The sequence below is a fragment of the Salmo salar genome, chromosome ssa06 (genome assembly GCF_905237065.1).
Source record: "Salmo salar chromosome ssa06, Ssal_v3.1, whole genome shotgun sequence".
Classification (NCBI taxonomy): domain Eukaryota; kingdom Metazoa; phylum Chordata; class Actinopteri; order Salmoniformes; family Salmonidae; genus Salmo; species Salmo salar.
This window is the reverse complement of record NC_059447.1, coordinates 82,267,924-82,295,152: the sequence shown is the minus strand read 5'-3', so window position 1 is coordinate 82,295,152 and position 27,229 is coordinate 82,267,924. Positions and strand designations below refer to the sequence as shown.

Sequence of the window (27,229 nt, the reverse complement as noted above, 5' to 3'; positions counted from 1 at the left end):
ATGCAAATAGTATACGCTTTCATCAACTGTCTGAGTTGCATTATGTAAAAAGACAAGTTTGTCGTCGCACCATCTTCTCCGTTGTACATCAGTCAACAGATGACTCCATTGAAAAACCACAGGCACAATTTGTAATTTTAGGAAATGATCTCTGGCCACAGCCCAATACACTGGCAGACTGGTCAGCAGCAGTCAGATATTACACTGCTGACCAGTCATACTGTGTGTAGAGACTACAATACATGTAGAATATTTGCCATATAGCAGACACTTTTATCCAAGTGACTTAATCATGCGTGCATACATTTTTTACATATGGGTGGAGTCGGGAATGGAAACCACTATCCAGGCATTACAAGCGTCATGCTCTACAAAAGAAGGTATCTGCTCACCGTTAAAGCCACAGATCCCAGTAGCAACACCACAGAGTAGACCAGTCCTCGACTGTTGATCATGACCTAGAGGGGGAAGGCATAGTGCACGTTAAATGTTAGACGGGGAATATTTCAATCATGTTTTCTAACTGAAAGTTTAGAATTAGAATAATATTCAACATTCTAAAAGTTGTTCCCAACTCTGTAAACACACGGCCCCGGGTCATAGTGCAACTCTGTAAACACACGGCCCCGGGTCATAGTGCAACTCTGTAAACACACGGCCCCGGGTCATAGTGCAACTCTGTAAACACACGGCCCCGGGTCATAGTGCAACTCTGTAAACACACGGCCCCGGGTCATAGTGCAACTCTGTAAACACACGGCCCCGGGTCATAGTGCAACTCTGTAAACACACGGCCCCGGGTCATAGTGCAAGTCTGTAAACACACGGCCCCGGGTCATAGTGCAACTCTGTAAACACACGGCCCCGGGTCATAGTGCAACTCTGTAAACACACGGCCCCGGGTCATAGTGCAACTCTGTAAACACACGGCCCCGGGTCATAGTGCAACTCTGTAAACACACGGCCCCGGGTCATAGTGCAACTCTGTAAACACACGGCCCCGGGTCATAGTGCAACTCTGTAAACACACGGCCCCGGGTCATAGTGCAACTCTGTAAACACACGGCCCCGGGTCATAGTGCAACTCTGTAAACACACGGCCCCGGGTCATAGTGCAACTCTGTAAACACACGGCCCCGGGTCATAGTGCAACTCTGTAAACACACGGCCCCGGGTCATAGTGCAACTCTGTAAACACACGGCCCCGGGTCATAGTGCAACTCTGTAAACACACGGCCCCGGGTCATAGTGCAACTCTGTAAACACACGGCCCCGGGTCATAGTCAACCCAAGGGGTGCATCTCTATAGTCTTAAGTGGCTTCCTCCGGCCATGATGAGCAGAGAACGTCATACTATTGAGATGCACTCCTAGTAGACAGGTGGGAGAGAGCTGGAGCAACAATAAGGTCAAGGACTCCCACAGTACTGAAACACATCGTTACTTTGTCCTTAAAAAAAATGTTTTCCCTCTTCAAAACATGAGTGATGAACACTTGAATTAATTTGAGTGTATTCACTTCCAGAAAGATGACTAATAAACTACAAGTATTTACAGTGCATATTGAGCTGAAGTTGTACGTCTCTCAGCAGTGAGCTCTCAGCAGTGAGCTCTGTTTCCTATGCTATGCTCCAGGGTGAAGGTATCAGTTCCACTCCCCCTATCCTAACTAAAATGCTAAACTGATCCAAGATCAGTGTCCGGAGGCAACCTCACCCTACTCCGTTCCCTATAGCTGTTCTTACCTCGGAGCCGTAGCTGACCGCCATGGTCTGCAGTGCCCAGGGAACGCCCAGCCCAACCAGGATATCAAACACATTACTGCCGATGGTGTTGGACACTGCCATGTCACCCAATCCTAAACAAAAATAGCTGTTGTTCAAATATTAGCATTTTACATAAAAACAACCTCCAGAATTAACTTGGAAAAGCCTTAAAGAGTATCGCTAAAGATGGTACAGTCCGAAGACCACCCCCCCAATGAAAGAAAGCCAATGACTAGATGCCCTAGTCCTATCAAACAGTTCAGGGAAATGACAGAAAATAGAGCTGTACCTTGCCGAGCAACAATGAGACTGGCGATGCAGTCTGGAACGCTGGTGCCCGCTGCCAGGAAAGTGATGCCCATAATGACATCTGGGATGCCAAGGGTGTAGCCGATGATGGTGACCTGTGACACACCCCCCCACGTTACGACTGATAAGTGAACAGAACGACAGACAAACACCCCTTGCACCCCCCCACACCCTCTACCCTGAGACTCACCATCCAGACCATGAAGTAGGAGAAGACAGCGATCCAGACGGTAGAAAGGAAGAAGGAGACCATGAAGAACTTCTCCCAGCGAGGCTTGGCACAGTTGGGGATGGTGAAGAACAGGAGCAGCAGCAGGGGCCACGAGATCAGCCACTTGCACTTGCTGCCGATGCCATCTGCAGAACAGCAGCAGCAGATAAAAATCAATCAAATGTATGCATTTATAAAGCCATTTTTATATCCAGTCAAAGTGCTTTACAGTAAACCAGCCGGCTACGAGTCTGGAAAAGCAAGCAGAAGCACAGTGGTGATGAAAAACTCCCTAGAGGAACCTACTACAATACAACATTCTAGAACAGTGTTCTGGTCCTGGAGACCCACAGAGGTCTGAAGCTATTTGTTCCAGCCCACAAAACTAATTTAACTCATCAGCTCCTTTAATCATCAAGCACTTGACAGCTGAAACAAGTTTGTTTCATACACAAACTTGCCAGTGTTTGCCATGCACATAACAGTCTGTCAGAGATCATTAGAGTTTGTCATGATATGATAAAGTCACTGGATAATTTGGGTAATGGCAACACGTCTACTGAAGTGGAAGCAAATGGGACCAATCTTGTCTTGACGACAATACATTTCCTATCGACAGTAATGTCACACTGTCTGCATAAACATCCCGGTAACACACACACACACACACACACACACACACACACACACACACCAGGGATATGAAAGGGGGAGATGGTTTCATTCTCCTGCTCCTCCTCTGCTGGTTTGTCTTCGGGCACGTTGCCATTCTCAACGTCCACCTTCCCCTCCAGAACCTGGGTCTCCACCCCGTTGGCACCCTGGACCAGCTTCTGACGCTGTCAGGAAGAGGCAAAACAGGGAGCTGTTCATTACGGTACGCATCCAAAAACGTCCAGGGGTGATTTCATTAGTCGCAGACCGTAGAAAAACTTTTGGCTTGTTGCAAAACGTTTTTCAACTGAAACAGTTTACTGTTTACTCGAGGAACCAAATGGAAACAGAAGGAAGCAGAACAAAACCAGGAGGGACCTGCCTGAATTAGTCCAATAGAAACTCCATTTTTTGTTGCAAAACGTATTCCGTTTGGAGTAAACAGTTTGCGTTGCAAAGCGCAAAACTTTTTGCAACAGACCAAACGTTTCGCTACGGTCTGCGACTGGTGAATACACCAAGTAGACCCCCGCTGTTTCAGTCAGATTCTTTCTGATTGCTGACTAATGAACACTATAAAATCTACATCAGAGGCCATTGCATTTTTTAACATGGAAACAATCTGCTCCTCATCTCTTTCCTGTAGTTGCATCCCTATCTATCCGTACCTCAGTGATGATGAGGCGACTGGCCATGCGCAGCCGGGTCTTTGGTCCAAAATGGCTGGTGACCATGACACGGAGGCCAGCCTCGGGGAAGCGTAACTTGGGAGGGCTGGCGTGCATAATCTCGTCGACCATGACCACAGAGCCACGACTGTAAGCCTTACTGGGCTTAACTGGAGATAGACAGACACGTTAGTCCTTCAAACTGACATGCACACACACAGACGCTAACACACAAACATGCTAGCAAAAAAAACCACCAAAAATCCACTGAAGTACTATCCAGCGAAATTCTCACTTAAAAAAGGTATTATTCTGTTAACGCATACGCAAATGTTGTTGTTGACTCATTCTATACTCGTATGTGGCCAAAACATAAATTGGAGAACAAAACACTTCATAACTCTACCTCAAACTTGTATCTCAAACAGACCGTTGCTTGCTATTTCCTCAGGGGATAAGATCATTCCCTTAGTCATTTTTGGCCTAAGGAGCTCTATCTTGGTGGACTATTGTAGAAAGACATGACTTTACATGTTCAGTCATTTGAACATGTATGTATTCAGTGTATTGATAGTATGTCATCTAAATATAGGCCTATATGAGCAGGACTATCTTCTAAGAGAACATTTAACCCTTTAACATGGAACTTGTCTTCTCATGAGATTTAAGTCTTTACAGTTTTACTGCAAAATGTATTGCCACAATGTTTGTTCTTCAAATTATGTATTTTATTAAAACAGAAAAATGAAGTAAATAGCCCACATCTTGAAAAAATACAATTTTAAAATGTAAAAAATATGAATATCAGTGAAGTATCTCTTTCAGATTTGACATAGCCCAAATTAATTAATTAATGATCATTAGTTGGGGCCCTACACAATATACATTGAGCTCCAAAAGTATTGGGACAGAGGTTCAACTGCTGGCTGTCAGCTTTAATTTAAGGGTATTTTAATCCATAAAATCAGGTGAACCGTTCAGAAATTGCAGCAAAAGTATTGGGACAAATTCACACATGTATATTAAAGTAGTCAAAAGTTTAGTATTTTGTCCCATATTCATAGCATGCAACGTTTACGTCAAGCCTTTGACTCTACAAATTTGTTGAATCCATTGGCTATTTGTTTTGGTTGTGTGTCAGATAATTATTTTAAATAAAACTAGTCAACACTTGCTATTCAGTTGTTAATCAACGCACAGTAAATAGCCTGTGTCACGACTGCGTGGCTGGCTACGTGAAATAAAATCAATTCATGTGCATTAAAACAATAATTAGGCTAAGTTGATTGACTCATCGTTACCACTTACATTACATAGGATGTGGAAATTCACAAGCATCATGCCCTCTCCCTCCTCTGTGTAAAGAAATTTGGCTGCAACCACAGTGCACACAGATTGTACCTGGAGTCGAGACAGACAGCAGACTGCGGTTCCCTGTCATCGCTTGCTTAGTGACTGCCATGCACCTATCCTATCAAAAGATCGCTAGAAGATGCATATCGGTCATTCTAGAGGGAGAGGGCTTGACGGACTAGCGAATTGAAACTTTTAAATGAAAAACATAGCCTAGTTAATATGAAGTGGAAAAAGTAGCCGATCGAAAATTATTAGCGGACGGCCGGTGCTAATGGAAAACACCATTCCAACACAGAAAATATGCTTTTAACTTGTGTTTTTGGAAACTTTTTTTCACTCATACTGTAACTAAATATAGGTCATATCTAATAGAAATCTGTAAACACTGGACAATTACTTGAAGGTGTAAAAACACTTTTTCGTTTTCACTTGTGTTTTAAACATACTCCTATTATAATGCCTGGATGCAGGGTTTAATAGGTGTTCGATATTCAATTAGCAAGAGTTTATTAATTAGATAGAAATTGATATGCACACATTAAGTAAACAAAGCTGACAAACATTCCCTATATTTGGATATTTAGTACCATAAGTCAGTGGGCTGAAACGTCAAGAGACAAGCAGAGCAACATACTGCAGAGAAACACTGCATTCTAGCATGCAGAAACAGTCACTACACACAATAAGCAACAGAAGGTTTTAGTAAGGCTAAACAGACAGGCGCTTTGACAGTGGAAAAAAAGCAGAAGATATGGGTCGCATCTACACAAGTTACAAGTTGCTTATGACAATACCAAAGATAAGGTGGCTAGGCTGAGAGAGAGAGCACTGTGGTTGAGCAGAAGGGTACCTCTTATCCAGTGTTAGTCAGCGTAGTAGAATGGAGACTGTAGAACTGCAACACCTTCACCACACTGACAGAGGAAGTCCTACCCAAATCCCAGAAGTCCATATTCCAACTTCACTTCCACAACCCAACCAAGACCAACCCAACGCAATTAAACCAAACAGCCATCCCCTCACACAGCCATTCCCTCAAAAAAAACAGCCATTAGTCCATTTTGGGGAAGATCAGTAGAGAATATGTCTTCGAGAAGCCTTGGTGTGTACTACAGCCTGTCTGGTCAGCCTTACCTGCTGCTGTGCTGAGTATAGGTAATGAGGGGTCATCAGCCCCATAACAAGCTCTATTACCGTCCTCCATCTCGCTGCTGGCCGCCGCGTTACCATTGGCCTGGTTCTTGTCTTTACCCCCTTTCCCTGTGAACAACTTCTGCAAGCTCTGGTTAAACCTGGGAGAAGAGGGACACTGGTCAATGGCACCCTTGTTCATCAACAGCCAATAACTGAATTGTATGCAGTGGTGTGTGAACTCCAGGGAACAGTTTCCTGGACACAGATTAATAAATTGACTTAATTCTCCATTGAAAAAAACGAACATTTTAGGACTAGGATTAATAGGTTTAATCTGGGTCCTGTAAACTTGCCATGTGTATACAGTAAACTGCAGCAACATTGTTACAACTGGTCATATTTACAATAACTGTGGAAAACTCAGTCCTGCAACTTCTGGGGAATGTGAAACCATGTTATACAGTGGATTTAAAAAGTCTACACACCCCTGTTAAAATGCCAGGTTTTTGTGATGTAAAATAATGAGACAATGTCAGAACTTTTTCCACCTTTAATGTGACCTATAACGTGAACAATTCAATTGAAAAACAAACTGAAATCTTTGAGGGGAAAAATAAAAACTCACAATAACCTGGTTGCATAAGTGTGCACACCCTTAAACTAATACTTTGTTGAAGCACCTTTGATTTTATTACAGCACTCAGTCTTTTTGGGTAGGAGTCTATTAGCATGGCACAACTTGATGTGGCAATATTTGCCCACTCTTCTTTGCAAAAGCGCTCCAAATCTGTCAGATTGCGAGGACATCTCCTGTGCACAGCCCTCTTCAGATCACCCCAGAGATTTTCAATTGGATTCAGGTCTGTGCTCTGGCTGGGCCATTCCAAAACGTTAATCTTCTTCTGGTGAAGCCATGCTTTCATGGATTTGGATGTGTGCATTGGGTCGTTGTCGTGCTGAAAGGTGAACTTCCTCTTCATCTTCAGCTTTCTAACGGACGCCTGAAGGTTTTGTGCCAAAATTGCCTGGTATTTGGAACTGTTCATAATTCCCTCCACCCTGACTAAGGCCCCAGTTCCAGCTGAAGAAAAACAGCCCCAAAGCTTGATGCTGCCACCACCATGCTTCACTGTGGGTATGGTGTTCTTTGGGTGATGTGCAGTGCTGTTTTTGCGCCAAACATACCTTTTGGAATTATGGCCAAAAAGCTCAACATTGGTTTCATCAGACCATAACACATTTTCCCACGTGCTTTTGGGGGACTTGATGTTTGTTTTCGCAAACTTCAGCCGGGCTTGGATGTTTTTCATTGTAAGAAAAGACTTCCGTCTTGCCACCCTACCCCATAGCCCATTCATATGAAGAATACGGGAGATTGTTGTCACATGTAGCACACAGCCAGTACTTGCCAGAAATTCCTGCAGTTCCTTTAATGTTGCTGTAGGCCTCTTGGAAGCCTCCCTGACCAGTTATCTTCTCGTCTTTTCATACATTTTGGAGGGACGTCCAGTTCTTGGTAATGTCTCTGTGGTGCCATATTTTCTCCACTTCATGATGACTGTTTTCACTGTGTTCCATGGTATATGTAATGCTTTGGAAATTATTTTGTACCCTTCTCCTGACTGATATCTTTCAACAATGAGATCCCTCTGATGCTTTGGAAGCTCTCTGCGGACCATGGCTTTTGCTCTGAGATGCAACTAAGAAAATGTCAGGAAAATCCTACTAGAACAGCTGAACTTTATTTGTGATTAATCAGAGTCACTTTAAATGATGGCAGGTGTGTAATGACTTCTATTTAACATGAGTTTGAATGTGATTGGTTAATTCTGAACACAGCCACATCCCCAGTTATAAGACTTGTGCACACTTATGCAACCAGGTTATTGTAAGGTTTTTATTTTTCATTTTTCCCCCTCGAAGATTTCAGTTTGTTTTTCAATTGTTCACATTATAGGTCACATTAACAGTAGAAAAAGTTCTGACATGATTTATCTTTGTCTCATTCTTTTACATCACAAAAACCTGCCATTTTAACAGGAGTGTGTAGACTTTTTATATCCACTATATTTGACATCCTATGTATGCACACTTCTAATGATAGTACATACAGCAATCCCTATGGACAGAATAGTCTGAAATAGTCAGTGAGTAGGCTATTTTGCGAGTAGCTTTCATAATGGGTCATAGAAGGGCAGTCTGAGAAGTCCTTTCCTCCTAACTAGACAGGAGACAAGTGATATCCAGTTAAGCATGGTGCTCTTTAGCCACTGCAGAGGGAGGATTAAAGTCTTATGGCTGGGCTGGGAGTGAGCAGGCTGGGGCTGAGAGACAGATTACTGGCAGCAGAAGTGACCTGGATGAACGAAGGCAGAAACAGACAGACAAAAACTCCCATCCCCCAGAAAATCGGGGTGACTCAAATTCAATATTTTAGCATTCAGTCTTTGTACATTTCTTAGAAATACATACAACATCTTAAAAGAGATGTTACGGAAAATGTAAACCTCTCGCTTTGGGCTGGATGTGTCAATGTGTAGTTTGTAGTTATTATGGATCCCCATTAGTTCCTGCCAAAGCAGCAGCTACTCTTCCTGTGGTCCAGCAAAATTAAGGCAGTTTTTACAATTTTAAAACATTCACAGATTTCACAAGACACTGTAAGCCCTCAGGCCCCTACTCCACCACATATCTACAGTACTAAAGCCATGTGTATGTATAGTGCGTATGTTATTGTGTGTGTGCCAATGTTTGTGTTGCTTCACATGTACAATCTATCACCAGAATTACGGTCTTACCTCAATTAGCCACCAAATCCCTAGGGTGTTTACCGGGTGTTTACTGGGTGTTTACTGGAAGCTGTGCTTCAACACGTGGGCCAGCCCCCTAGCAATTCAAGTTCTAGCCAATGAGCTTCACCCCCCTCGCCATTTGAGTGACAGCTAGCAAGATGAACACACAGCAGAGAGAGAGAGAGCAATGACGCGGTGCACATACAATAAAAGGCCCAAAGTATGTGGACACCCCTACAAAGGAGTGAATTTGGCTATTTCAGCCACATCCGTTGCTGACAGGTGTATAAAAATCGAGCACACCGCCATGCAATCTCCATAGACAAACATTGGCAGTAGAATGGTCCGTACTGAAGAGCGCATTGACTTAACGTGGCACCGTTATAGGATGCCATCTTTCCAACAAGTCAAAATGCTGCCCTGCTAGAGCTGCCCCAGTTAACTGTAAGTGCTGTTGTGAAGTGTAAACGTCTAAGAGGAACAACGGCTCAGCCATGAAGTGGTAGGTCACACAAGCTCACAGAACAGGACCACCAAATGCTGAAGTGCATAGCATGTAAAAATCATCTGTCCTCGGTTGCAACACTCACTACAGAGTTCCAAACTGCCTCTGGAAGCAACGTCAGCACAGGACCTGTTCGTCGGGAGATTAATGAAATGGGTTTCCATGGCCGAGCAGTCGCACACAAGTTTAAGATCACCATGCGCAATGCCAAGTGTCGACTTTAGTGGTGTAAAGCTCGTCGCCATTGGACTCAGGAGCAGTGGAAACGCGTTCTCTGGAACGATGAATCTGGGTTTGGCGGATGCCAGGAGAACACTACCTACCCGAATGCATAGTGCCAACTGTAAAGCTTGGTGGAGGAATAATGGTCTAAGTTCCATGGCGTACACGTCACCGACAAACTGAAATGGTCCACCCACACAAACAGTGTGGTGAAGAAGGCGCAACAGAGCCTCTTCAACCTCAGGAGGTTGAAGAAATGTGGCTTTTCACCCAAAACGCTCAAACTTTCACAGCTGCACAATGGAGAGCATTCTGTCGGGCTGTATCACCGCTGGTATGGCAACTGCTCCGCCCACAACCGCAGGGCTCTCCAGAGGGTGGTGCGGTCTGCACAACGCATCACCAGGGGCCAACTACCTGCCCTCCAGGACACCTACAGCGCCCGATGTCACAGGATGGCCAAAAAGATCATCAAGGACCTCAACCACCAGAGCCACTGCCTGTTCACACCACTACCATCCAGAAGGCGAGGTCAGTACAGGTACATCAAAGCTGGGACCGAGAGACTGAAAAACAGCTTCCATCTCAAGGCCATCAGACTGCTAAACAGCCATCACTAACTCAGAGAGGCTGCTGCCTACATTGAGACACAATCACTGGCCACTTTAATAAATGGATCACTAGTCACTTTAAACAATGCCACTCTAAATAATGGTTTACATGTCTATACTGCATTTTATAACATCTATTGCACCTTGCCTATGCCGCTCGGCCATATACTTACATGTACATATTCTCATTCACCACTTTAGATTTGTATGTATTAGGTGGTTGTTGGGGAATTGTTAGATTACTTGTTAGATATTACTGCACTGTCAGAACTAGAAGCACAAGCATTTCGCTACACTCACATTAACATATGCTAACTATGTGTATGTGACAAATAAAATGTGATTTGATTGTTTGGGCTAGCCCCCTTAGTTCAAGTGAAGGGAAATTCTAAACGCTACAGCATACAATGACATTCTAGACGAGTCTGTGCTTCCAACTTTGTGGCAACAGTTTGGGGAAGGCTCTTTCCTGTTTCAGCATGACAATGCCCCTATGGACACAGCGAGGTCCATACAGAAATGTTTTTTTCGAGATCGGTGTGGAAGAACTTGACTGGCCTGCACAGAGCCCTGATCTCAACCCCATCGAACACCTTTGAGATTAATTGGAACACTGACTGCGAGCCAGGACTAATCGCCCAACATCAGTGCCCAACCTCACTAATGTTCTTGTGGCTGAATGGAAGCAAGTCCCCGCAGCAATGATCCAACATCTAGTGGAAAGCCTTCCCAGAAGAGTGGAGGCTGTTATAGCAGCAAAGTGGGGACCAACTCCACATTAATGCCCATGATTTTGGAATGAGATGTTCTACAAGCAGGTGTCCACATACTTTTCACATATCTGCATACAGAGCATCAGTCAAACGTTTGGACACACCTACTCATTTCAGGGTTTTTCTTTATTTTTACTATTTTCTACATTGTAAAATACTAGTGAAGACATCAAAACTATGAATCATGTAGTAACCCAAAAAAAGTGTTACTTTTTTTTTTATATTTGAGATTCTTCAAAGTAGCCTTGATGACAGATTTGCACTCTACAATGTAAAAAATAGTCAAAATAAAGAAAACCCCTTGAATGAGTAGGCGTGTCCAAACTTTTTACTGGTACTGTATACACCATTTTTTCCCCCGGGGACCACTTTTGGCTCGCTAGCTCTACTTTTAGAACTACTGGCTAAAAAGTATACAAAAAGTACAGGAGAATCTCTTCAAGATATCCACCCTCAGTTTCATTGGCCTTCCTGAGCTGCGTGATGTCACAGACTTAGTAGCGCAGTACTTACTTCATGATGAGGATGTATCCACAGTACATGAGCACCAACACCAGGCTCTCCCACCTGAGACGGACAGAGGAGCACAGGCTCAGAGACAACCAATGATCTCCCAATATAGGCCGATGAAATCACATCCCAGTAACCCAATAAAATCACATATCGCCCAATAAGGAGCAGAGTTCAGGTACGTAACCAATGAAATCCCATCATATCAAGGTCATATTTAAAAAGGGCTGATCACTTACCACACCACCTTCTCATCGTAAATGAACTAGGGAAAAAGAGCACGGGCAGAAATCAAAACGATGCCAGTTAGGAATTACTCAATAAATATATTGTTTATGGTGGCATACAGTATATGTTAAGAGCAATTTAATGTCAGACCTACCGCAATAAGAGCTAGGATAGACAAGATGTAGTAGAATGAATCTCGAAAAACAGACCACCAACCCAACATTACAACCTAGAAAGAGGAAGAGTCAGGAAAGAGATCCCGTTCCTGTATACAGTAACTAATGTGTCTCAGTCAAGAAGTCCTGATCTAGGATCAGCTCCCCTTTTCTACGTAGAGCGCCTTCGGAAAGTATTCAGAAACCCTGACTTTTTCCACATTTTGATAGGTTATAGCCTTATTATAATATTGATTCAATTGTTTTTATGCACAATACCCCATAATGACGAAGCAAAAACAGGTTTAAACATTTTTGCTAATTTATAAAAATAAAAAAAACTGAAATATGACATTTACATAAGTATTCAAACCCTTTACTGAGTACTTTGTTGAAGCACCATTGGCAGCGATTACAGCCTCGAGTCGTCTTGGGTGTGACGCAACAAGCTTGGCACACCTGTATTTGGGGAGTTTCTCCCATTCTTCTCTGCAGATCCTCTCAAGCTCTGTCAGGTTGGATGGAGAGCGTTGCTGCTGTTCAAATCAGGTTCAAGTCCGGGCTCTGGGACATTCAAGGACATCAGAGACTTGTCCCAAAGCCACTCGTGTTGTCTTAGCTGTGTGCTTAGGGTCATTGTCCTGTTGGAAGGTGAACCGCCCTAGTTTGAGATTATGAGCGCTCTGGAGCAGGTTTTCATCAAGGATTGCCCTGTACTTTGCTCCGTTCATCTTCACCTCAATCCTGACTAGTCTCCCAGTCCCTGATGCTGAAAAACATCCCCACAGCATGATGCTGCCACCACCACACTTCACAGTAGGGATGGTGCCAGGTTTCCTCCAGATGTGATGCTTGGCATTCAGGCCAGAATAAAATATTGGTTTCATCAGACCAGAGAATCTTGTTTCTCATGGTCTGAGTGTCTTTAGGTGCCTTTTGGCAAACTCCAAGTGGGCTGTCATATGCCTTTTACTGAGGAGCGGCTACCGTCTGGCCACTCTACCATAAACGCTAGATTTGTGGAGTGCTGCAGAGATGGTTGTCCTTCTGGAAGGATCACCCATCTCCACAGAGGAACTCTGAAGCGCTGTCAGAGTGACCATCGTGTTCTCGGTCACCACCCTGACCAAGGCCATTCTCCCCCGTTTGCTCTGTAGGGCCGGGCGGCCAGCTCTAGGAAGAGTCTTGGTGAATCGAAACTTCTTCCATTTAAGAATTATGGAGGCCACTGTGTTCTTTGGGACATTCATTGCTGCAGAAATGTTTTGGTACCCTTCGTCAGAACTGTGCCTCGAAACAAACCTGTCTCGGAACTATACGGACAATTCCTTCGACCTCATGGTTTTGTTTTTGCTTTGACATGCCCTGTGAACTGTGGGGCCTTATATAGACAGGTGTGTGCCTTTCCAAATCATGTCCAATGAACTGAATTTACCACAGGTGGACACCAAATAACTTGTAGAAACATCAAGGATGATCAAAGGAAACAGGATGCACCTGAGCTCAATTTCGAGTCTCAAAGCAAAGGGTTTGAATACTTACAGTTGAAGCCGGAAGTTTACATACACTTAGGTTGGAGTCATTAAAGCTCGTTTTTCAACCACTCCACAAATTTCTTGTTAGCAAACTATAGTTTTGGCAAGTCGGTTAGGACATCTACTTTGTGCATGACAAGTAATTTTTCCAACAATTGTTTACAGACAGATTATTTCACTGTTTTACATACACTAAGTTGACTGTGCCTTTAAACAGCTTGGAAAATTCCAGAAAATTATGTCATGGCTTTAGAAGCTTCTGATAGGCTAATTGACATAATTTGAGTCAATTGGAGGTGTACCTCGATGTATTTCAAGGCCTACCTTCAAACTCAGTGCCTGTTTGCTTGAAATTAATGGGAAAATCTAAAGAAATCAGCCAAGACCTCAGAAAAGAATTGTAGACCTCCACAAGTCTAGTTCATCCTTGGTAGCAATTTCCAAATGCCTGAAGGTACCACGTTCATCTGTATAAACAATAGTACGCAAGTATAAACACTATGGGACCACGCAGCCATCATACCGCTCAGGAAGGAGATGCGTTCTGTCTCCTAGAGATGAACGTACTTTGGTGCGTAAAGTGCAAATCAATCCCAGAACAGCAGTAAAGGACCTTGTGAAGATTTTTATTTATTTAACCAGGTAGGCAAGTTGAGAACAAGTTCTCATTTACAATTGCAACCTAGCCAAGATAAAGCAAAGTAGTTTCACACATACAACAACACAGATTTACACATGGAGTAAAACATAGTCAATAATACAGTGGGCTAAATTATAGATGAGCTATGTACAGGTGCAGTAATCTGTGAGCTGCTCTGAGAGCTGGTGCTTAAAGCTAGTGAGGGAGATAAGTGTTTCCAGTTTCAGAGATGTTTGTAGTTCGTTCCAGTCATTGACAGCAGAGAACTGGAAGGAGAGGCGGCCGAAGGAGGAATTGGCTTTGGGGGTGACCAGTGAGATATACCTGCTGGAGCGCGTGCTACAGGTGGGTGCTGCTATGGTGACCAGCGAGCTGAGATAAGGGGGGACTTTACCTAGCAGGGTCTTGTAGACCTGGAGCCAGTGGGTTTGGCGACGAGTGTGAAGCGAGGGCCAGCCAACGAGAGCGTACAGGTCGCAGTGGTGGGTAGTGTATGGGGCTTTGGTGACCAAACGGATGGCACTGATATACTGCATCCAATTTATTGAGTAGGCTATTGGAGGCTATTTTGTAAATGACATCGCTGAGGTCGAGGATCGGTAGGATGGTGAGTTTTACGAGGGTATGTTTGGCAGCATGAGTGAAGGAGGTTTTGTTGCGAAATAGGAAGCTGATTGTAGATTTAATTTTGGATTGGAGATGCTTAATGTGAGTCTGGAAGGAGAGTTTACAGTCTAACCAGACACCCAGGTACTTGTAGTTGTCCACATATTCTAAGTCAGAGCCGTCCAGAGTACTGATGCTGGACGGGCGGGCAGGTACAGGCAGCGATCATTTGAAGAGCATGCATTTAGTTTTACTTGTATTTAAGAGCAGTTGGAGGCCACGGAAGGAGAGTTGTATGGCATTGAAGCTCGTCTGGAGGGTTGTTAACACAGTGTCCAAAGAAGGGCCAGAAGTATACAGAATGATGTCGTCTGCGTAGAGGTGGATCCGAGACTCACCAGCAGCAAGAGCGACAACATTGATGTATACAGAGAAGAGAGTCGGCCCAAGAATTGAACCCTGTGGCACCCCCATAGAGACTGCCAGAGGTCCGGACAACAGGCCCTCCGATTTGACACACTGAACTCTATCAGAGAAGTAGTTGGCGAACCAGACGAGGCAATCATTTGAGAAACCAAGACTATTGAGTCTGCCGATGAAGATGTGGTGATTGACAGAGTCGAAAGCCTTGGCCAGGTCAATGAATACGGCTGCACAGTATTGTTTCTTATCGATGGCGGTTAAGATATCGTTCAGGACCTTGAGCATGGCTGAGGTGCACCCATGACCAGCTCTGAAACCAGATTGCATAGCAGAGAAGGTGCGGTGAGATTCGAAATGGTCGGTAATCTGTTTGTTGACTTGGCTTTGGAATACCTTAGAAAGGCAGGGTAGGATAGATATAGGTCTGTAGCAGTTTGGGTCTGAAGTGTCCCCCCCTTTGAAGAGGGGGATGACCGCGGCAGCTTTCCAATCTTTTGGAATCCCAGACGACACGAAAGAGAGGTTGAACAGGCTAGTAATAGGGGTTGCAACAATTTTGGCAGATCATTTTAGAAAGAAAGGGTCCAGATTGTCTAGCCCGGCTGATTTGTAGGGGTCCAGATTTTGCAGCTCTTTCAGAACATCAGCTGACTGGATTTGGGAGAAGGAGAAATGGGGAAGGCTTGGGTGAGTTGCTGTGGGGGGTGCAGTGCTGTTTACCGGGGTAGGGGTAGCCAGGTGGAAAGCATGGCCAGCCGAGAGAAAAATGCTTATTGAAATTCTCAATTATAGTGGATTTATCGGAGGTGACAGACTTTCCTATCCTTAGTGCAGTGGGCAGCTGGGAGTTGGTGCTCTTATTCTCCATGGACTTTACAGTGTCCCAGAACTTTTTGGAGTTTGTGTTGCAGGAAGCAAATTTCTGTTTGAAAAAGCTAGCCTTGGCATTTCTAACTGCCTGTGAATATTGGTTTCTAACTTCCCTGAAAAGTTGCATATCACGGGGGCTGTTCGATGCTAATGCAGAACGCCCACAGGATGTTTTTGTGTTGGTTAAGGGCAGTCAGGTCTGGAGAGAACCAAGGGCTATATCTGTTCCTGGTTCTAAATTTCTTGAATGGGGCATTCTTTAAGATGGTGAGGAAGGCATTTTAAAAAAAATAACCAGGCATCCTCTACTGACGGGATGAGGTCACTATCCTTCCAGGATACCCGGGCCAGGTCAATTAGAAAGGCCTGCTCGCTGAAGTGTTTCAGGGAGCGTTTCACAGTGATGAGTGTAGGTCGTTTGACCGCTGACCCATTACGGATGCAGGCAATGAGGCAGTGATCGCTGAGATCTTGGTTGAAAACAGCAGAGGTGTATTTAGAGGGCAAGTTGGTTAGGATGATATCTATGAGGGTGACGTGTTTACGGCTTTGGGGTGGTACCTAGTAGGTTCATTGATAATTTGTGTGAGATTGAGGGCATCAAGCTTAGATTGTAGGATGGCCCGGGGTGTTAAGCATGTCCCAGTTGAGGTCACCTAGCAGCATGAACTCTGAAGATAGATGGGGGGCAATCATTTCACATATGGTGTCCAGAGCACAGCTGGGACCAGAGGGTGGTCTATAGCAGGCGGCAATGGTGAGAGACTTGTTTTTAGAGAGGTGGATTTTTAAAAGTACAAGTTCAAACGAGTCCTATATCGACATAACCTGAAAGGCCGCTCAGCAAGTTAGAAGCCACTGCTCCAAAACCGCCATAAAAAGCCAGACTACGGTTTGCAACTGCACATGGGGACAAATATCGTACTTTTTGGAGAAATGTCCTCTGGTCTGATTAAACAAAAGTAGAACTGTTTGGCCATAATGACCATTGGTTTGTTTGGAGGAAAAAGGGGGATGCTTGCAAGCCGAAGAACACCATCCAAACCGTGAAGCACAGGGGTGGCAGCATCATGTTGTGGGGGTGCTTTGCTGCAGGAGGGACTGATGCACTTTACAAAATAGATGGCAACATGAGGAAGGAAAATTATGTGGATATATTGAAGCAACATCAAGACATCAGTCAGGAAGTTAAAGCTTGGTCGCAAATGGGTCTTCCAAATGGACAATGACCCCAAGCATACTTCCAAAGTTGTGGCAAAATGGCTTAAGGACAGCAAAGTCAAGGTATTGGAATGGCCATCACAAAGCCCTGACCTCAATCTTATAGAACATTTGTGGGCAGAACTGAAAAAGTGTGTGCGAGCAAGGAGGCCTTCAAACCTGACTCAGTTACACCAGCTCTGTCAGGAGGAATGGGCCAAAATTCACCCAACTTATTGTGTGAAGCTTGTGGAAGGCTACCCGAAATGTTTGACCCAAGTTAAACAATTTAAAGGCAATGCTACCAAATACTAATTGAGTGCATGTAACCTTCTGACCCACTGGGAATGTGATGAAAGAAATAAAAGCGGAAATAAATCACTATTATTCTGACGTTTCACATTCTTAAAATAAAGTGGTGATCCTAACTGATCACAGGGATTTTATACTAGGATTAAATGTCAGGAATTGTGAAAAACTGAGTTTAAATGCATTTGGCTAAGGTGTATGTAAACTTCCGACTTCAACTGTACGTAAATAAGGTATTTGTTTATTTTGAATACATTTGCAAAAATGTCAAAATCTGTTTTCACTTTGTGATTATGGAGTACTGTGTGCAGATTGCTGATGCCTTTTCATTTTTTTTTAATGGGTCTGAATACTTTCCGAAGACACTGTAATCCTACTCATTATAATCTAAAAAAGGCAAAACTGATCCTAGATCAGCACTCCTGCTCTTTCTGAACACGGCCCAGGAATATGCTTTCCAAGACAAAACAATCAAACATTCATCTGGACATGGTTCCCCTTAGGGGCACTCCTTCTCAGCCCATAAGTGATCCAAACGTAAATGCTGCACTAAACGAGACCTGCACGCACACCTGCATACGTACAAAGAAACACACACAGAAACACACCTGTCCGGCAAAGATTCCGCACACACCGATGATGCACAGGATATTGAAGACGGCTGAGCCAACGATTGTCCCCACCCCCACGTCACCGTGGGTGATGAAGACACCTGCACAGAGGGAGGGAGCCAACAGCAATCAGCCCTGACAACAGCCATCTGGGAGAGTGTGTGTGTAGCATCTGTGTGTGTAGGTGTGTTTTTTTTAGATTTGGATATATTGGTGTGTTTATGTTGGTTAAACTCTGGTGAACAGACACACGTAGTCTGTCAGAAGACTGTGGGATGCGATGATTAACAAGTCACTTTTTTCTGGTACGCAGGTTTTTATAGACACTGATCATTTGGACAAATCACAGTTTCCCACGAGTTGACATCTTTCACATTTCAGAAGGAAGGGGGGACATTTGGTTCATGCTTTGTCTGAAAGTTTACGTTTTGGGGAGGAGGGGGGGGTGTAGACTTCTCTAGTATGGTTAGTATTTTATCCTATACATCTCTCCCCAGAACATAATCCAGCATCTGACGCAATTACACAAGATTTTACTTCTGGGTATCAGAGATTGTGTCGACGTGAGTGTGCCGGTGTGTGTGTGTGTGGCGGTGTGTCATATCTTACCAATGACTGAGGCAAACAGCTCTGGAGCAGAACTCCCAGCTGCCATAAAAGTGGCTCCGGCAACATCCTCACTTAGGTCTAGTTTCTGACGGACAGAAAGAGACGAGGAGACCAGAGTGCTTATTCAAGGTGAGCTTCCAAAAAGCTTTGCATTTAAATGTGGCAATTCATGTATCTTCACACCCAAATCAATCACAGAATAGAGAAGTACTTCATTAGGAATATTTCATTCAGTTCTCAAAGAATATTGATGAGTGAAAGTATTACTCGAGAAGTGCCAACCTAGCTACTAAGTTAGCAGAAAACTTCCCCGTGTTAAGAACATAGGCCTAATCTCTGACCACTTTCACCAGATTGTGTTCCTAACAAGGGTGGTGGAAAACTGTCCCTCACCTCACAGATCTTCTCCAGCGATGTCACAAAGTAGTCATCACAGATTATAGCCAGGGCCAGGAACATATAGAGGGCCTGCGGAGAGACGGGAGAGAAGTCAGGGTGAGTGTACGAGCATACGTGTGAAACATTAACTCAGCAGAAATTGGCTGATCTGATAGGAAACTTGGAAGACCAAGGAAGGAAACTTGGAAGATCAAGGAAGGAAGGATGAACCTAGAGAGCACTATCGACCAATCCCAAAATGGACCCCTAGCACATAGCTGCTAGGTATGACGTAGAGCTGGGAGGATTAGAAACATCTAGGATTACATACATAAGGTAATAAATGTGTAGGAAATTCTACCTAACATATCTAAAGATGGAACTGCTACCACCAGGTAGAATGATATCCATCTGATCGTCTGATCTGGGATTGATAATCACTTTGAAAATTGTTTGTATAGGTCATTGCTTAGACATTAACTGCAGTGCATACTGCATAATATCCCCCTAGCCTTGTCCCAGATCTACTCATGCTGTATAGCCAACTCCTATGATCATTTTCATGCCAAATAACCATAGCAGTTGGCAAGACAGCACAAAGAGATGTGAGCAGGCAATTGTTCCTTAGCATTGTGGGAGTGAGAAAAAAACAATTCTATTTCAGTACAGCTGACGTGATAGATATATAAATTATAGATCAAGACTGACATCACTGGGCTCCAGAGGGTGCTGTGCTCCAACCCAGCCACAGGGGGCACTGTAGGACCAGCGAATAATTGGCTCCAAATTTACCATTAGTCCTCTCATCTCAGCGTCATAGCATTACATTAAATGAATCAAGATTCTTCTTAACTTCACACCTATTACATGTGAGATTTATTTTATTTATTTATACAGCTAAGTCGATTAAGAACACATTCATATTTACAATGAAGACCTGTAAAATTGAGGAATGGTTCCTAGACCAGGGCTGAACCCAGCGGGACAGAACCCCTAGACCAGGGCTGAACCCAGCGGGACAGAACCCCTAGACCAGGGCTGAACCCAGCGGGACAGAACCCCTAGACCAGGGCTGAACCCAGCGGGACAGAACCCCTAGACCAGGGCTGAACCCAGCAGGACAGAACCCCTAGACCAGGGCTGAACCCAGCGGGACAGAACCCCTAGACCAGGACTGAACCCAGCGGGACAGAACCCCTAGACCAGGGCTGAACCCAGCGGGACAGAACCCCTAGACCAGGGCTGAACCCAGCGGGACAGAACCCCTAGACCAGGGCTGAACCCAGCGGGACAGAACCCCTAGACCAGGGCTGAACCCAGCGGGACAGAACCCCTAGACCAGGACTGAACCCAGCGGGACAGAACCCAGCAGGACAGGGTTTGCTGTTAGTGAGGATACAGAAGGGGGCAGGAGCCCCTGCTTTGGGTCAAATTAGTGTGGTGGAGAAAGGAGATGAGGTATGCCAGTCCATTCAACCCTTAATAGGGTGTCTAATTAAAAACATCTTTTGACCAATGGGTAAAATAAAATAAAAATTGGGGTGACTAAATCAGTGGAGGCCAGACAGAAAAAAAGCAGTCAAATATCAGGAAAAAAGCATTGCTTCCAGAGCATATAAAACAATACAGCTAAGATAGACATGACAAGTAGTATTTTCAGATTTTAGTGTACGCTTTTACATATTAATGCAAAATTCCTGTTCTTTTTCAAAAGATGTCTCAAAAACAAGGATACAGTATCTCTGAAATATCAGAGCACTGAGCGTATCACAAGCTTTGCATTTTCAAAGCCTTTTTCATTTAATTCAGTTTGTGTCATGTTAATTTGGCTTTTTGAGACCACCACACGTAAAAACCTCAAGTCGCTGCGAGAAAGTGCACCGCTCGGTCAACAGAGCTCAGTGCGTATTATGGGATGTATTAGGTTACGAAATCAAACTTTTAGACATAATGTTAATGATATGGTAGAGACAGACCCCCTGAACGATTCACAACATGAACAATCATATTTGTCTTGGTAAAATGTATTTTAGAACATAAGTGAAATATCATCAAAGTGCATTTTTCACCCACTCTGGGCAGTGAGTTGACACACTACCCTTAGTGCCCTACTCCCAGACACCTCTTGATAATACCAGGGGGGTATCAGACGTTTCTTACCCACTGAAACTGACGAGATCACTTGACCCCTTAAATATTTTCAATTTTCAGGATAACAAAATACAAGATAGAAAACATACTTAATGTGAAGATATTGAATTAAGCCATCAGTGACCCCGCAAATATTTGTGGTGAAAACTTCAGTCATCATTGTAAGACCACGGTCTAGGTGGAGTCATTCCCATATTACTTACACCTTTCATACTGGGGGCAATCAAGAAGTCAACTAGAGCTAAGGACGAGAGGTTGATTTTGGACTGGACCAGTGATGAAAGCGTCATAATTAGTAATGGATGCATTCAAAGAGCTGCCTTACCGCCACTATGTGCAGCAGGACGGCCCCACTCTTGCGCTCGTTGTTGGTGAAAAGGTCTTCAGGGAACTCCTTGATCGCTGAGGAGAGAAAACATCACCACATGTCAGTAATGTTACTGATGTGCCAGATGTCCCCACTCCAAGGATGAGGTCACCTTGTGACATGGTGGTGGCACTGACCATGAGGTTTGTAAGACTGAAAATGTTCCAGTCAACTCCAAAACACATGACTTCATTTCTGTGGTGACGTGATTGACAAAGATGTTTGTAAAGACACAATGCGTGTACAATACATGTCAACTCTGAAACACCACTTCATTTCTGTTTGCATTATGTCACCAATTGACCCATCCTCATCGCCTAAAATAATGACAATGAGGTAATTCTCATAGGGCATGAATTGGTTTGTGTGTTCAGTAGGGAGAAACAGTTTAGAAACAGAGATATACTACCTGAACTTGTCCAATATGAAACCCTTGTTTTCCATTGCAAACATTTCAAAGAGCTTTCTTTACAGTGTGCCCTACTGAACACAGCCCTGATAGAGTGCAAGGAAGCTAGGTGGCGACACAGACAAGGCTCATTCACCACCTCTAAACCTGGCCAAAAAAATGAAAAAAAATAAATAAATCACCAGATGCCCTTTAAACCTGGCTAGAACACAGGTTGACCCCTGACTCTACTGACCCATGTACTGCCCAAAAACGTGGTCACTCTGCTGAGCATCTGGTCACAGCAGTGAGCAACAGACTGGCCCTCCATGGGACCCAGCTAGTGTCTGGAGTAGGAATGGTGTGTCCACCAGAGATCAGACATACACCCACCTGCATGTACCTTCTCTTCCCATTACTTCCATCATGTAGAATAATGGCACAGGCAATCAGGATACCTGACCATGAAGTTATATGATCCTAGATTGTCCAAAATCCACCATAGGCTACGTGTAGATCAGCTCTCTGGCATTTGCACATGGCTTGATACAATAGTCTGTGTGTTTAACAGCGTTTAACACAAACGAAACAATCATGCATTACCGTTCAAATAGCCAGCAGAAGTACTAAGCACAGTTTCATACAGAGTATGCACCAATAACCTACATTTGATCTTCTGCAGCATATCGACTCATGAAATGGCAGTGATCACCTGAGACGCTATACCAGTGCACCTGTCCCACACCTAGTGCAATACACCGTCTATATACACATTAGATGGCGCTCGTGACTGATTCACTAACCCAAGTGTTAAATCCTCCTTGGCAACACTGCTTTGGCCCAACTTTTCCAAGGGATATCATGTGATATTACAGTAGCCTATAACATCCCTTCCCCCAGTAGACGTGCAGGTAGGGACGAGGAAAGAGTTTTTAAATGTCAGATCGGGGATTCCCGTTGGTCGCTGTCCATGGTGCTTAATCTCCGCTAGCAGCATGAATTGTTTATATTAGCGCAGTGTCGGTCCTTTGCCACGTGACAAAGTCCCCACACAGAAATGTCTGAGAGTGCTCCCAAGGTCGGATGCTGCATGTCACAACAGATAGTCAACAAAGGCAATATGTGAAATTCAGTGCGGAAAAATATTACACCATTGACTAGATTTTGCCCATTGTATTTATGAAGGCAGTCAATGTGCCGAAAGCTTCGTGTGGGCTACTGTTCTGGAGATCACAGGTGCAATACATTAAAACGACAGCTGCGCACGAGGAGGCATTATGTAACATAACAATAATAGCCCAATTCGGGAAATACCATAGGCAGCATTAACTTGACTCATTTGGCAATGACGACCACAAAGCTTAGAGGAATCAAATAGAGCTGCCATCCAAGTAAATAACATACGTTTCCCCTAGAGTGGCTTTAACCCGCTCTCTGTACAGTCCACGTTTGCCCGCCACGTCTTCCAATACCGACTGGGGTGTTCTGTGCGTCAATCAATAATAGAATTGCTCTAGCAGCCATCACCATCTCTCCCTCTTTGTAGTTAATGGAACAATCCCTTGGTGCCACGATACAATCAGGTCTGGCTGTGCGCGTGGTATAAATAGGTACCATAGCAAAAACGTACTTAGAACGCGACCGGGAGCTAGCGCACAGTTGGGCGGACGGAGGGGGTCGCCTCTCGCTCACCGCGTTGTAAACAGTGAACCGGACACCGTCTGCCTTTGTCCTTTCCTGCGGAGGTCAGTCCGGACACGAACATGCTTCAACAGCCCTTTGCCACACGGGGACAGGCGGGGAGTTCGCTAGGCTACAGCAGACAGGAAGGGGAGCAGCCCTTAGGGGGGAGCGTGCTGCTTGATTAAATGACGCGTCTCAAACCTGGCCCAAGAATAGCATCATATAGACTAGCTAGATTAATACCGTCACATAGGCCAGGGTTATTTATATGCTCGCTTTCTGCCAAATGTCTCGCTATTAATTGGAAGAACGTCATCATGCATCGATATATAGTTTCTCCGCCAGTGTTGATGTTTAAACATTGGCAATCTGCGGTTTCTACATCCATTTTCAGACTTTTAAAATTAATATATACCCTTTGATTGTTGAATAATAAAACTTGTTTTACTTTTGTTTACAAACGTAATTGTAAACAAACACTGTATAGCATTAAAGCATGGTTAAAACTATCATTTTGATATAATGGATGGTCATTCCTTGCCTCCATAGCTCTGTCCATGAGTTGAGGGGTTACATTTATCCAGCCCCATCCTTCAGCTGTTTACTAAATCAGTGGTGGGGTTGCCGATTTATTGTTCGAAAGGCACACAAGTGGGATCCAGAGGTGACGGTATTTGCACTGACAACCCGCTGCTGCGTTCTGCACGTTGTTGCAGTTTGTCGGTGTGAAACAGTGTGTGGAAACCTTTTGGGGATATCTTTTTGGAGTAGGCTATGTATCATTCAGTTTCAACCCGAGTCAACTTTGAAATAATGTTCTTGTTGGATTTAAAGATCAACATTCCTGAACATGATGAGCACAAATTGAAACTCAGGCTCTCACCACCCATCCTACCCATGCATAAGAGAGTTATATCTGTGTAGCAGCTAAATGTGTAAAATGGACACTCCACCACTTTGATATGAATGTCAAGTGGCACACCATACATTAATGCGTTGCCATAATGTAACTTCAAAATCCCATGCAGTGATACACACCTTGGCCCCAGTATAGACACTCAAGTTGTACAACTGATGTACGATGCATTTGACACAATGGTTGTGATGCAACTGATATCTTTGTGATAAAACGGAGAGTTTCCACAAATACTGCATTCATTATTGTTTAGAAAAACTCTTGTACCAAATGTGTTGCACATCAGTTGTACAACTTGAGTGTGTACAGGACCCTAATCCACAAAGTCATACTAAAAGCAATGTGCATCAATTTCAACTAGAATACCTTTAGTTATGACAAAACTATGTATAAAGTAGTAGGCTAAGATAAAGTCTGAGTGACATATTTATTGCACACATGCAAGGTTCAAATAGTTTGGTGCCCTTACAGTGGGGGGAAAAAAGTATTTGATCCCCTGCTGATTTTGTACATTTGCCCACTGACAAAGAAATTATCAGTCTATAATTTTAATGGTAGGTTTATTTGAACAGTGAAATACAGAATAACAAAAACAAATCCATAAAACCGCATGTCAAAAATGTTATAAAATGATTTGCATTTTAATGAGGGAATTAAGTATTTGACCCCCTCTCAATCAGAAAGATTTCTGGCTCCCAGGTGTCTTTTATACAGGTAACGAGCTGAGATTAGGAGCACACTCTTAAAGGGAGTGCTCCTAATCTCAGTTTGTTACCTATAAAAGACACCTGTCCACAGAAGCAATCAATCAATCAGATTCCAAACGCTCCACCATGGCCAAGACCAAAGAGCTCTCCAAGGATGTCAGGGACAAGATTGTAGACCTACACAAGGCTGGAATGGGCTACAAGACCATCACCAAGCAGCTTGGTGAGAAGGTGACAACAGTTGGTGCGATTATTTGCAAATGGAAGAAACACAAAAGAACTGTCAATATCCCTCGGCCTGGGGCTCCATGCAAGATCTCACCTCGTGGGGTTGCAATGATCATGAGAACGATGAGGAATCAGCCCAGAACTACACGGGAGGATCTTGTCAATGATCTTAAGGCAGCTGGGACCATAGTCACCAAGAAAACAATTGGTAACACACTACGCCGTGAAGGACTGAAATCCTGCAGCGCCCGCAAGGTGCCCCTGCTCAAGAATACATATACATGCCCGTCTAAAGTTTGCCAATGAACATCTGAATGATTCAGAGGACAACTGGTGAAAGTGTTGTGGTCAGATGAGACCAAAATGGAGCTCTTTGGCATCAACTTAACTCGCCGTGTTTGGAGGAGGAGGAATGCTGCCTATGACCCCAAGAACACCATCTCCACCGTCAAACATGGAGGTGGAAACATTATGCTTTGGGGGTGTTTTTCTGCTAAGGGGACAGGACAACTTCACATCATTTGACGGGGCCATGTACTGTCAAATCTTGCGTGAGAACCTCCTTCCCTCAGCCAGGGCATTGAAAATGGGTCGTGGATGGGTATTCCAGCATGACAATGACCCAAAACACACGGCCAAGGCAACAAAGGAGTGGCTCAAGAAGAAGCACATTAAGGTCCTGGAGTGGCCTAGCCAGTCTCCAGACCTTAATCCCATAGAAAATCTGTGGAGGGAGCTGAAGGTTCGAGTTGCCAAACGTCAGCCTCGAAACCTTAATGACTTGGAGAAGATCTGCAAAGAGGAGTGGGACAAAATCCCTCCTGAGATGTGTGCAAACCTGGTGGCCAACTACAAGAAACGTCTGACCTCTGTGATTGCCAACAATAATTTTGCCACCAAGTACTAAGTCATGTTTTGCAGAGGGGTCAAATACTTATTTCCCTCATTAAAATGCAAATAATTTTATAACATTTTTGACATGCGTTTTTCAGGATTTTTTTGTTGTTATTCTCTCACTGTTCAAATAAACCTACCATTAAAATTATAGACTGATCATTTCTTTGTAAGTGGGCAAACGTACAAAATCAGCAGGGGATCAAATACTTTTCCCCCCCCACTGTAAATAATGTTAACTTCTATCATATTAGTTTCTGTGCCAACGATAGTAGCAGTGAATGGTGTCAGAGCAGCTTTACGACTGGAGCTGTGCCATCTGACTCAGCCAAAATACAATGTTAAAAAGGATTTTATTTCCACCGATTATGACCTTTTTAAATGCCCAATTAGTATTGAAGTCAGTCTACAAAATGTGCATTCTATTGATAGTGTTTTCCACAACGGCAGTTAGTGTAAACCGGCACTAATGTGTGGCATTAACAAGCTACGTTTTCTACCACGGAAACACAGTGTGCTCAATGGACCTCGTGAAAGGACAACAGCGGAATAACCTCCTTTGTCACATTGTTGTTGAATTTGTTTGGGATTGTTTCATTGGGAAGTCTAACTGGGAAGGCAGAGAGAAACGTCTATTAATAAATCACTGGATTTTCTGTTTGGACACCTGACGAGTGGCGGCTGCTTATGCAAGAAAATGCTGGCAACACTTTTGTTTATCCGTCTCCTCCACACCCACACACCACAACCCCAGGAGTAATCTAAGTCCACAGAGCTCGTTGGAGGGTTTACCAGCAAAAGCCTTTGCCCTGCTAGTGCGA

The 27,229-nt window shown here is 44.0% G+C and overlaps 1 protein-coding gene across 3 annotated transcripts in view; it reads right to left on the bottom strand.

The window, feature by feature from the left end:
- The window catches only part of LOC106608207 (sodium/potassium/calcium exchanger 4), a 49,496-nt gene that overhangs the window by 4,899 nt on the left and 17,368 nt on the right, over positions 1 to 27,229 (bottom strand). For 2 of the 3 annotated variants that reach the window (XM_014206017.2, XM_045721080.1), the window contains exons 3-16: positions 21,551 to 21,627; positions 19,090 to 19,164; positions 18,697 to 18,781; positions 18,085 to 18,188; positions 11,893 to 11,967; positions 11,750 to 11,775; positions 11,514 to 11,567; positions 6,158 to 6,255; positions 3,608 to 3,777; positions 2,980 to 3,124; positions 2,265 to 2,431; positions 2,055 to 2,169; positions 1,745 to 1,857; positions 393 to 458 (exon numbers count right to left, since the gene is read on the bottom strand). In XM_014206017.2, the coding sequence (XP_014061492.2) occupies positions 393 to 458; positions 1,745 to 1,857; positions 2,055 to 2,169; positions 2,265 to 2,431; positions 2,980 to 3,124; positions 3,608 to 3,777; positions 6,158 to 6,255; positions 11,514 to 11,567; positions 11,750 to 11,775; positions 11,893 to 11,967; positions 18,085 to 18,188; positions 18,697 to 18,781; positions 19,090 to 19,164; positions 21,551 to 21,627 (1,370 nt within the window). The remainder of the gene's footprint in view (positions 1 to 392; positions 459 to 1,744; positions 1,858 to 2,054; positions 2,170 to 2,264; positions 2,432 to 2,979; positions 3,125 to 3,607; positions 3,778 to 6,157; positions 6,256 to 11,513; positions 11,568 to 11,749; positions 11,776 to 11,892; positions 11,968 to 18,084; positions 18,189 to 18,696; positions 18,782 to 19,089; positions 19,165 to 21,550; positions 21,628 to 27,229) is intronic. The other variant, XM_014206018.2, reaches the window with a different exon arrangement.